This window comes from Tasmannia lanceolata, unplaced genomic scaffold, assembly GCF_043159265.1.
Source record: "Tasmannia lanceolata isolate RefF3 unplaced genomic scaffold, GAP_Taslan_0.1 ptg000006l, whole genome shotgun sequence".
In the NCBI taxonomy this organism is placed as follows: Eukaryota; Viridiplantae; Streptophyta; class Magnoliopsida; order Canellales; family Winteraceae; genus Tasmannia; species Tasmannia lanceolata.
This window is the reverse complement of record NW_027518683.1, coordinates 12063305-12075856: the sequence shown is the minus strand read 5'-3', so window position 1 is coordinate 12075856 and position 12552 is coordinate 12063305. Positions and strand designations below refer to the sequence as shown.

Genomic DNA, 12552 nt, shown 5'->3' with positions numbered 1-12552 from the left:
AATAAACCTACTCCTTGCCTAATTAATCGGGGTCTCATTTTATAAGCAACTTCCTCCTAATCTGATAAAGAGTCTTAAGCTCGCTGAAGGCTCTTTATCACCAGAGTTTTGAGGGATGATAGTGACAAAAGGGTCTAGATCTGGGACTCCATCAGGGCTTTTAGAGTGAAATTCTTTTACTATCATCTCCTTCCAGTGGCGACATCTGAAACAATGAGTAGAGTGTGGCTCTGTGGAGTATTCCAGCTCTGCCTAGGGTTTGTGCCATTGGTTGGAGCTATTTGATTTTATTCCTCCTTGACTTCGCCTTGTCTTTGTTGTAGTTTCAGTTCTATTTTTCTTGTATTGACCATCTTGATCCTAGGGATCACCCTTTCTCAATAAATTCTTCACAATTCAAAAAAAAGATGGAATGGGGGGGGGGGGGGGGGGAGGGGGGGGATATGAGCCTCCAATTTATCTGAATCTTTTATGTTGATACTTCAGCAAATCATTTTGGAAGTGTGAGGAAAGTCCCAGTATCCACTCCTTATGGTATTGCATACATATACCCATATACAAGACACAAAGAGGAAAGCCTCTCATCTACTTCAACCCCAAGAAACCCTAGTCACCGACCAAATACCCATCAACGATGATTTTAACATATCCATTGAAGGTCCCCACGTTGAGCAACAACTGAATCTTTACCCATCCTTTCAATTGTAATAAAGGAAATGACATTTGACGCCCCAAGGTTCTCCCACGTATTCGTCACAGACCACAAACCCTAAAAACCCTCAAAAACTAAAAAAAAACGAGAAAAAACCCACCACAGAAACCAAGAGAACGGGACCAAACGAAAACGAAGAGAGAGAGAGAAATGAGAAAGTAAACAAGAAATTTCAAAATTGAAAAAATTTACCGGAACTGGAACCGCTATCGGAATCCCAAGACGAAGAAGGGGAGTCGTCGGAGCGGAAGACAGAGGAGAGAAGTTTTCCGGCGCCGGTAGCGATTTTCCGAGTGGTGGGAGCAACGATACCGAAAAACCAGTTAGGGTTTTCAGGTCGGAGAGGAGATTTCGGACGGAGATAGGGAGAGGGTTGAGGAGTGGCCACACGCCTTTCGCGCAGGATTTTTCCGCCCGATCGGGTTTCAGACGAAGGCCGAGCCCTAAAAACGAAAGACATGGCGATACAGAGCAGATTGCAGGGAAAGGGAAGAGAAATTTCTATTTCACTTTTGCCATTTTTGGACTGAGAGAGAGAGGGGAGAAGTTATTTTGAAGGAACCGAGTTTGGGGTCTTTTTGTGATGGTGTTTAGAGAGGGAAATGGAGTCATAAATTATTTTGGGAGATGATTTTTCACCCCTCTGCAGTACTCATTCGGCCCCCTGTAACGTGAACAGTGGGCAACTTTAACGCTTTTTGACGTCAAATCACGTTAAAAGGGGCGAATGCGTACTGCAAGGGGGTGAAAAATATCATCGCCCATTATTTTAGTTAATAAAATGGATAACTGTATTATGTTTTCCGTTTATTTTGCGGAAAGCACAAAAAGGAGGCCAAGATTCGATCACGGCGATCGTGGAGTCTCGGCCGTTATTGATGAACTGAAAAAACAAAAACAACGTGGAAAACAATCGCCACGGGATCACCTTGGATATCTATGATTTGGCTTACTCGTTTTCCATGAATTTTTTTCCAAAATTCAAAAAAATTCCTGATTTTAATATTTTCTAGGAACATTGCAATACTGCCAGACTCTAGAATTTCTTTTTCCAGGGAATATTTTTTCATAAAATATATTTTCCGCCCTATATCCAAGCAGCTCTAATAATCACGCTTTGATTTTGATTTTAATGACTTAATTAGGATAACAAACACAAGGGCTGTCCTAAGGAACACCTTGTTCAGGCCATGTTCGTTTTAGATTTCGACAAACGATTGTCAGCCCCAAACCTAATTTTGAGTCTAAGAATAGGTTTGGGGCTCACAATTAGTTGGCATAATCTCAAAGGCCATGTTCGTTTGAGATTATGATAACCGATGGTGAGCTCAAAACTAATTATTGGACTCAAAATTAATGAGAATATAAAATATCAGGATTCTAACATTTTCTATGCACCTGCATAGTATGTATTTTCAACAACATTGTTGTTTACTTGTATATACAAGCAGCCAAATTAGAATTCTACTACGAAAAACATTATTGCTCACTTGTATGTTCCAGCCAGCCAAATTTGAATTCTACTACAATGAATTGAATTGCCTCCGCACATAGGCATGCGGTTCAATTACCACGATAGAACAGTTAGGGCCCGTTTGGATACCAACAAGATTTAGATTTGGATTAAGTTTATATTTTGAACTAAATCAGATCCTTAGAATTCCAAATCAGCGACGACAGTGCAAAAAATTCCGATTTTCAAATCTTTTCTACGAGACATTATTTGGAAATTAATATTTGTGGCAACTTCCTTCATCATCGCTGATCCTCGACGTTACTCCGGCAACAGTGAGACATCCCTCCCTCCTTTCCTCTCTCTCTCTCTCTCTCTCTCTCTCTTAAAACATGATCCTGAAGATGATTGATTTGATTTGTATCCAAAACTCAAATCCAAATCAAAATACAAATGCATGAGGTATCCAAACGGGCCCTTAATCAACATCAACTAGTCGATCTTCATGGAGAATTGGAGCAGAATTCATGTTCAAAAGAAAAATGCAACTTCTTTTTTTTTTTTGAGGTAAAAAATTGTTAGTAAATGCATCTTCATAAGTAAATGATTAGTAACTACAAAAAGTTTTGGAAACACTTGGCCCAATTCGCAGAACAATGATGTGAGGGATATATATACATATTGCCCAATGGCTTCACAAAATTTGCAAGACCCATCCATTTCATGGAAGAATAACTTAAGCAGCTCTGAAGTCAAAAGTCCAATGATCTGTTACTGAACAATCTGCATCCAGAAATCCCAGAGGTAAAATTACATGGTAAAAGAGAGTAGCAAAATATTTCACCTGGTCACTCTGTAAGAAAAGAGGACTGCACAAGCGACAATGAGGGTGCAGAGTTCCTTACAGAGACAATGTTCATTCCGACTAAAGATGACGTGAGTGCAGCGAAGTTTGGATCATCCCTGTGCTTGTCCCAAGCTGCTTCAAATTTCAGGCCCTTGCATCTTGGTAGAAACAAACAACATAAAAGACAAAATAAGGCGGTGTTCCATATAAGAAAGCCATCCAAAAAAAATTGACAAGCTAAGACTGCAGAGTCAACAAGAGTGGTTGTCTTTGAATAAATGTAGCAAATTCCTTACTGCTGGAGCAAGACCAATATCTGAACGATATGGGCACGGATTGCTTCACGATCCTTTCTCGTTGCTGATTCCTTGTACGTAACAGTAAGCTCATTCACCAATCTGAGGCCAACGAAATGAAAAATAAATTCACTAGCTAAAATCGAAGAGACGCATAAAATTAGTATTTGAATGCTCTGGGGCCATTTTTTTCCTTTTGGTAGAAAACTTTTGGCCATGGCTGAATAAAACCCGATGGAACTGGTACTGAGAAGGCTGAAAACCAGAGCCATTGGATCACACATTTATGACAGTCCCCACAGCTATACTGAACTAGGCTGTCAGAATTAATATTTAGAGAGAAAAATTGACAAAGAAAACATGCTTTCAAACACAGGCTTATACTGGGACAAGTGTGGATTATTCGAGCTCACCTTTCGATATATGGTGTGTTCCTGATCCATGTTAACTTTATAATCAAATGGATCCGTTCAAGAACCTGTGAGATCATGGAAATGGTTCAAGTATTCCTCATCCAGTTTATACAATTGCAAATTTCAATAAAAATAAACACCTTGAAATCATCTCATGTTTCTATTCTCCACAAAGTGGCCCGGAGTTGAACATATGATGCCGCACCCATGAGGTCATGACTTACTAGCAGATTGACCAAATCAGAAAAATGCAATTTGATCTTAAAACATGAGTGCACCACCAGAACAAGGACTAGCAATGTTTGGGCAAAGCGCCATGTTAGCTTGAGACTCCAAAACTAGTGATACATGCCAACACAGATATTTCTATGCGACAAACAACATGGCAAGGTATTTATAATTTATCTAAGAATACATAGCATGCAAAATATATCATGTATAGAATCAAATGAATGTATTATTTATAGAGCAAATGTCATCTACCCCCCCCCCCCCCCCCCCCCCTTAATTTAGGGTATTATCATCGGTAGCCTCTCAGAAAGCTATACCCTACGGACTTTAGGTCAACTACTCTTCCTTTATAAAGGTGACCAAAATACCCCTCCACTGACTACACTTAAAACACACTCTCAGCCTTAAGCCCCTTCTTTTTATCCTAAGTCACAAATCTCGTTCTCGGGAATTTTTCAGCAAAGGAAAATCTCATAACATTTTTTTTTTTTTTTTGGGATTATATCTGGAAAAATGATAAAAAAATATTTTAAAACATATGAAAATATAAAAACTGAGAAAAAAAATTTTAAAAAAATATCATGATATTATTGCAGTAAATGAAAATATAGCTATATATATTTTTTAAAATTCTCAGGATTAGTTTGGGATTTTTTTCATTTTAACAAAATGTTGCAATAAAATCGCTATGTTTTGAAAATGTCGGAGATATTTGTGACATAGTTTTTATCTCTCACCTAACCCAATCCCCTCTTTCACACACATACCCTAACCTAATCCCCTTCCCCTCCCTCCCTCTATCTCTAACCTAACCCAATCCCCACACATATACCCTAACCTAATCCCCTTCCCCTCCTTCCCTCCTCTATCTCTCACCTAATCCAATCCCCACACACATACCCTAACCTAATCCCCTTCCCTCTCTCTCTCTCTCTGTGTGACACAAGCGCGCGCGTGCACACCAAAAAAAAAACAACGATTGTGACCCGTTGATGCTTATTGGGCCTCATTGCTGGATCCCAATAATATTAGGGTGGAGGACAATTTCTAGTGCTTATTGGGCCCCATTGATTCATAATTCATTACAGTGGGCCCTGCCTTTCATCGATCTGGATAACAAAATGGATCCGTGTAGCTTCAAACGAGAATCTCGTGCTCTTATTATGAACTACACTAGAAATTTCATGTCCATTATTAAATTTGAACTGTTTTTATAGTGAAAGCTCAAGTAACACCTTACCAATAAAACAGTTTTATCATCATCGGCATGCATCCATTGAAAGAATAACGGAAATATGCGTCTGAAATGGGCCAAGAGAACAAGCCCCATGGCGCTGAAAATTGGCTCAATGAGCTCAAGCCATGCAATACGGTGTTCCTTATCCCTTGGCTGGCGTTCCAAGTGACCAAACATCTCGTTTAGCATCCTTTCAAACCTATAAAAGAAAAGGCATGATGTCATCAAATGGTAATATGTAAAAAGCAATTAAAAGAACCATAACTAAACAAGAATGCATGAATATGTGTGTACATGCATGCATGCATGTATGTACGTATATATGTTTTTTTTTTTAATGGTATGTATATATTTATTATGCATGTATATATACAGATTAATGGAAGCAAATGCCATACATGGAAGATTCAATGTTTGTGAACTGCAACATTAATGTGTAGATTAATATACTGGTGTACATAGGGTAAACGATGATAACACTGAGGTTGTTCCTACTAAAGTGTATATTAAAGGGTAAACTATGATTACCCTCCAAATCCAATACAACCATGTAACAATGATGTAGATTACTCACACCTAGTGGTTATCATTCAGAGACCAACAACAGAACCTCAGTGAAAGGTAGGACATATCCCATTTTGTTGAAAGTCAAGGATGGTTTTCCATGTACACACTGGGAAATAAAAGTAGTAATGATATGCCAATTGTTTCACAAAAAATTCTGTAAAACTTATCTTAGTGTAGAACAGACAATATATAATATAGGCAAGCTTCCAATCAGTGACTCCATATTTGTGACAGATTAATCTTTCCAGACCTTCACCAAATCTAGTACTAAATATGAAGTTTTGGACAATGTTCATAAATGGTATCAATTAGAATAAAACCAAACTCCATAACAGTGAGGAATATGGGATAATAGAAGGTGCCTAATGAAATCTTATGCATGAGAAAACAACATAGATTGGTGGAAATTCAAAAACCAATTGCAAATTAGGAATAAGAAAACCACAATTAGAATAACCCAAACTTGTTGAATAAAAATGCCCTACTCCAAAGCTCCCACTTGGTATCCCACAAGACTTTCTCCCTTCCTCCTCCCTCACACAATCACGCCCCCTAACCCTACCGAAAGCACAAAAATTAGGAATATCCTCCTTCGATGAGTATTTGGGGTACAGGCAGTGATTGCATTAAGTCAGTCTTTAGTGTATAGCCTATATAACTTCACTGCAACATCAAGCAACAGTGTGCACTGTGCATAGACCAGCAAAGAGAAGAAATTTGAGTTATTTGGAGTAAAGAAGCAATGAAATAATCATGACTTGGAAGAAGGGTCAACTGCCAAGGGAAATATTAATTCCCTTTACTTTGTAACACACACAATGGAGAGGGTTCCAATAGAAGAATAGAGCAAATCATCGTCGCACTCTTGAGTCTTGACATTGTTGGTGGACTAACTATAACGAGAGAGCAATATGATCTGCTTGTATACAAAATCCATCATGGCTAAATAACCAAATAATGTTTTGAAGAAGTGTGAATGTGAAGAATAAGATGCTGGATCAACCCAGGTGCAGCCTGATGAGCAGAACGAAAGCAACCTTTAGACAGACACCTTTGGTTTCGTTTGTCATGAAGTCACCGTTCACAGTGTCTCTCTGTTATTGTGATCTTGCTGTTGAACTTATTTGAAGCAGTGTGAATGTGAAGAATGTTATAATAATCCATATGTTGCAACTGTACCACAAGGCTATCCTATTATGGGCATCCCACCACTTGCAAAGGTAGACCATAAAGACGATCACTAACTATAATAATTGAACAAGAAAATACATACCAAGAGCTACGAGGGTTTCTTCGCTGGGTACAAGTTACCAAAAGCACAGACATCTCAACCACATGATGCCAAAGCTCATCACTGGAAGCAATATTTCGACAGCAAGCATCAAGAATTACGTCTTCATACCAACCTAATTCTGCTGCATTTACATTTTTTGCTAGATGTATAAAGACAACCATACCCTGCCCCTGCGGTCAACAAAAGAAAAATTATCAGAAATTATTTACGAACTATTAACACGATACCGTGCAAAAAATATATTTGGTGTTACATGAGCACAATGTTTCCTGCCCTAAAAATATATTAAGATTTAATAGACGTAATCCTCAATGAAAATAAACTAAGCAGTTAACTGAAGGCTATTAACTTTAACAAATCAATATGGAATGCATCTGAAGCACGAGAATACTGAATACAACATTCAGCACGCATATTTATGCTGTTAAAAAAGCACTGGTTTTCAGTTTGCATTATTCTGCACTTCATTGCAAAATAAATGCTTGGTTCTTGAAAAAAGATTAGGACCCTCATAACACATTAAATCTTCAGAATAATCTTTCTTGACTTGGATACCAATTTCGGAATTTGTAATTATTACGAGTTACAACTATAGCAATCTACACATAGAAAAAAGTACATATAAAGGGCATTTGTATTGTAATTATGAGCATCAACAATTCTCAAGTGAGTGATAAGCACCCTCCATGTCAGGAAGCATGGTAATGACATAAAAGATTGGAGTTTTCAATGAATATAGACGCTGATAGCATTACTTTTATATTTCCAATACATCGTACTTTACCTACAATCAATGAGATAAAAGTATGCAGTCCCTTTCTAAAACTTGTTAAAGGAAGCAGCTTCTCCAATAGAAATGTAATTATCAATCAACCTATCCATTCAGGCATGCATATTCAAAATCAAGGAACCATATTCTACCATGTCATGGCCTAGTGCATCTAAACATTGGATATGGTGCATGGTGCAAGCATGCATAGATAGGCTAATAGTATTTTCACTTGTTTGGGGGTTAATGTTATTGTGTTCATTAATCCAGAAAGGAGCATTAGTTTCAGGCCTTTTGATACAAAGATACATGTGCAGGTTTCAGATTGTAAAACTGCAAAAATACAAAGAACAAAAGCTGCAGAACAATCAATTGCATCAGTCAAAGGACCACATCTGAGTTACTTATCATCCTAAAAAAATGGCGGCCCAGTGCACGAGGCTCCCGACATTGCGGGGTCTGGGGAGGGCTAGATGTACACAGCCTTACCCCTGCTTTGCAGAGAGGCTGTTTCCTTGACTCGAACCCATGACCACCAAGTCACAATGGAGGGACCTTACCGTTGCGCCAAGGCTCGCCCTCTGAGTTACTTATCATCCTGAATGAAGAAAAAATATTAGCATACCCCTGATTCACCATTTCAAAGAAAAAAAAGGCATACCCCTGATTCACTCTGCAATTGAGATAGTGCTACCCTTAGGCTCTGTTCATTCAAGATTATGACAACCAATTGTGAGTGCCAAACCGATTATTGGACTCAAAATTTGGCACTCATAATCGGTTGTCGTAATCTTAAACGAACAGGGCCTTAACAAACTCAATAATACACCAGTGTCGAACACACTCTGCTGCTCAAAATGCTTTAGATGCATTGATTACCATCAGTTTATCATCTAGGAAATCATGCCTTTGTACATGCTACCTTAACAAACCCAATAATACAGCAGTGCCGAAAACACACTGCCCCTCAAAATGATTTAGATGCATTGATTACCATCAGCTTAGCATCTAGGAAAGCAGGAAAGCATGCCTTTGTAAATGCATCATCAGTGTGCATAGTGTTCGAGATGTAAGGAAGTGAAATAATCCATGATTGATATTCCTCCAGAATAAAACAATGATCTATCTCTATCTATTATATGTGCTCATTGAAGATGGGATACGATGCAATCGACAGAGAAAAAAGAAACAGAGATTATAATAAGAAATATACCTTTACTGCAGGCGACCAATGATCCAAAGCCGTCAACCCACAAGGAATCACTAGAGAACATAACTTCTCCAAATAAGGGTAATTAACCTGAATAATTAACCCACAAGGAATCACTAGACAACACAACTTCTCCAAATAAGGGTAATTAACCTGAATAATTAACCCACAAGGAATCACTAAGGAATCACTGTGATATATTCGCACTAAATAATGTTGTTTTTGTTTCTTTGTAAAAGGGCAGAGAGGCAAGATTCTATGTCCTCCTCTTGTAACTATATTTTCTTATTAACAAAGTTTCAGGTGCCACCCTGGGTTCCAAAATAAATCCGGGTTAAAAAAGAAGAAGAACAAGAAGAAGAAAAAACTGAAGCACATGCATGATCTCAGCTTGTTTCAACCATCAACTGGCCGTTTGGGATACATGGGTTTTATTTGAATTATAAAATCTTGGAATTTACAAGTTAAAACCTTGGTTTTATAAGCAAGAACCGGGATTTTATAAGCTAAAACCTAGATTTTACAATCATAGATTACAGAATACAAATTTTAGCTGATAAAATACAGGTTCTAGCTTATAAAAGCCAGGATTTTACAAGCCTAAATTATAAAATCCATGTATCTAAACGGCAAGCAAGCAAATGAAGGCACATACCTGTGTCACAAGCCATCTAAATTGATAAGCCGCGACAATAGCAGAAGCAACTGGAACCCTAGCAGAAGCCGCAGAAACTTCATCATCCAAGGAATCAATAGAACTATCCTTAATAACTCCTTTAAGCAAAGGCAACACATCAGGCATCAATTCCACCACGAATTTACACTCGCTCGTAGCCGAATTAAACTCTGCGCCCAAATTGCACCACGAATTCTCATCCGAACCAGAGAAAATAGCTTCAGAGATATCTCTTAATGCCGATTTCGCCATAATAGATAGTTTTCTAGGGATCCACGAGAATAAATCCCCGTTTTCACCTTCTGCGGATGCCAGTGCAATGCAACAGAGGCCGAAATCCCTAATCTCTCTTCGAATCTGTTCATCGCCATTTTCGGTAAGTGATGGAGAGTCTCTGACGGGAATTAGGGTTTCGAGCGTGGATTTGAGGGAAAAAGTGGTGTTTTGTGGTGGATTGTATTGTGCTCTTGATAAGATTTCTCGGATCGGTTCGGATAACCTAATTGCAAGAAATTTGAGTGAAATAATTGGGGGAAGAATGAGAAGTGATCAGAAACTAAAAATGGATAAGAGAATTTCGATTTATTTTATTTTTTTTTGTCAGACAAGAGAGAACTTCTACTGAGAGGGATATGACTTACCGAATAAGATTGTGACGGATAGCAGAAAGGCATTTGGTTTCTGGTTTTGGTTTTGGTGTTGGAGAGAGAATAGTCGTCATTTCTGCGTGCAGAAACGATTTTCATAGATAGGTATGAATCGTGATATAACGAGCGCTTGCAGGGAATGAGAAGCTCCACTTAGGCCCACACGATTGCTCCACTTGGGCCCACACGATTGTGTCAGCGTGATCTGGTTTTTTCTAAGTTCTAACAGGAGGCCCATCCACGCCAGGTTCCATGAGGTATTTCCCTTGCCAGGCCAAGGAGCAAAAGACCAGCCATCCAAGAGATCTAACATGTGTGATGGGAAAACTGAGGAGATCCCAAAAAAGTCTAGAGTCTTACTCAAAATATCTCTAGCATACCTGCAATGAACTAGCAAGTGGGGCACTGACTCTTCAAAAAAGGTGGGGCACCGACTCATCCGCTTCCACACAGAGAGCGCAATGAGGAGAATACGACATCGGCAGAGATAATTTATGGTGTAAATCCTACTCTAAAAAGCTGACCAGTCAAACGATCTAACTCTAGGCACTGGGATGATCCATACTTTGGAAAGCCGCAGAATACATGAAGAGAAAGGCAGTGGATGTAGAAAGATTTGATGGAGAAGAACACAGAGGCATTGAAGATCCAAAACTATTTATCATTTCTCGACTTCCCAATTCCAATAAATTAATAAGGGATGCCACCATACCCATTTCCCTTTCAAAAAAATTCCATATAAACTCAACTTTCCGTGATATCCCATCTCCATCTCTCGCAAAATAATTATTCACAAAGGCATCAAGATTAGAGGCTGCTCTGGAAAAATCTGGTAGAAGACTCATTGGGAAGTGATAAATCAGCCCCTTCTGATTACTTGGGGCACCCAGCAAAAATGTATCAATGACCGCAGAGGGGATGATGTATTTCATGTCAAAAGGATTCAATGGGGTTGGCTGCCGTGTGCCCTTCTGCTGGGTGTCCCAAGTAAACAAAGCGGATTTATCACTTCCTGATTCATTTGAAGCTCTTGGGAGCACCATTTATCCTTCCGAAATTTCACTCCATCTCCACTCCGTACTGATTCCTTCTTAAAACTTAAAACTTAAAACTTAAAATTGAGTGTGATTATTTGAGTCGTCTTTCTTGTGAATAACCAAATGGTTGAAAAGTAGAAAATTTCTGAAAAAGTTTTTCCATTGCGAACTTTTTGAGAAAATTCCTGCGATCCAAATATGGCCCGAAAGAATTTGGGAAATGATAAATGCGCCCCTTTTCATCACTCCGGAGTCGGGGACACCCAGCTGCATTGTACTGGGCAATCAAGTCACTGCATTCCTTTTAATGTGAAGTACATCAGCCCCTTTGCAGTCATAGATACACTGTAGCTGGGTGTCCCTATTAATGAAAAGGGGCGCATTTATCATTTCCCAAAAATTTATAGCACTTGGCGGGTAAAAAAGCATTGATGGGGCACATCTGTTCTGATAGTAACCATTCACTTTTTGGGCCACCTTATTGATGAGCTAATATGAAGGGATAAGATCTTTTGAACATGTGTATTTTGGGTCATACGATTCATGCCTTATCCATAACACGGCCCACATGGCAAATAACTTGAATTGAGCTATCAGAAGATCCAGAGCAAGGCCTGTCAGATGGATGGTTCAGATCACTCAAAGGTGGGACCCACTGTGGAGTCTGTAGAACGAGGGATTACAACAACATAGGCAAAAAAATAAGGGGTTTTTGCAAAAGCAGTTTTCTACTTTGTTTTATTTACAAAAAGAGCCTTCTTGTTTGACAATTTGCAAATAGAGTCGTAACGTTTGAGTGAGACAAACTACCTTATAAAAAGACCAAAACTCCTTCTGTATACACTAGCATTCTTGTACATGAAAAGACAAAAATTACAGGGCCTACTCTATACATAGGCTCGTGTGGAGATCGTGGGACCTATTCAATCATAGCATTTTTGGCCTATGCTATGCATAGGTGAAAAAAAAATGAGCCCACCCTAGCACAACATAATCTGTAAAATTGTGAACCCTACCCTATACATGGGCTCTACCCCATAAAAACATAAGTCAACTTGGTGGGCCCGACCTGAAGCATGGGCTTGAGTTGACTTGGTGTGACCGGCATGCTCTATCAAAACATATCCGTTAGCATCATGGGTATTTTGGTCTTTTTCAAAAGA

At 38.9% G+C, this 12552-nt stretch overlaps 2 protein-coding genes across 3 annotated transcripts in view; both read right to left on the bottom strand.

The window, feature by feature from the left end:
* The window catches only part of LOC143879711 (uncharacterized), a 28687-nt gene extending 27377 nt beyond the window's left edge, over positions 1-1310 (bottom strand). The window contains exon 1 of the mRNA XM_077382227.1: positions 905-1310. Within this exon, the coding sequence (XP_077238342.1) occupies positions 905-1172 (268 nt within the window). The 5' untranslated portion in view covers positions 1173-1310. The remainder of the gene's footprint in view (positions 1-904) is intronic.
* Positions 1311-2714: 1404 nt separating this feature from the next.
* On the bottom strand, positions 2715-10704 carry LOC143879710 (ARM repeat superfamily protein). Of its 2 annotated transcripts, none has more exons than XM_077382225.1 (9): positions 10347-10704; positions 9685-10204; positions 9033-9182; positions 7030-7220; positions 5193-5388; positions 3722-3786; positions 3309-3410; positions 3071-3170; positions 2715-2948 (listed from the first exon to the last, which is right to left on the bottom strand). In XM_077382225.1, the coding sequence occupies exons 1-9, from the start codon at positions 10424-10426 to the stop codon at positions 2937-2939; spliced, it is 1416 nt and encodes a 471-aa protein (XP_077238340.1). In that variant the 5' UTR covers positions 10427-10704; the 3' UTR covers positions 2715-2936. The 2 variants fall into 2 exon arrangements, with proteins under 2 accessions (XP_077238340.1, XP_077238341.1); XM_077382226.1 differs by having other exon boundaries at positions 9033-9119; positions 10347-10701.
* Between the last annotated feature and the right edge of the window lie 1848 nt (positions 10705-12552).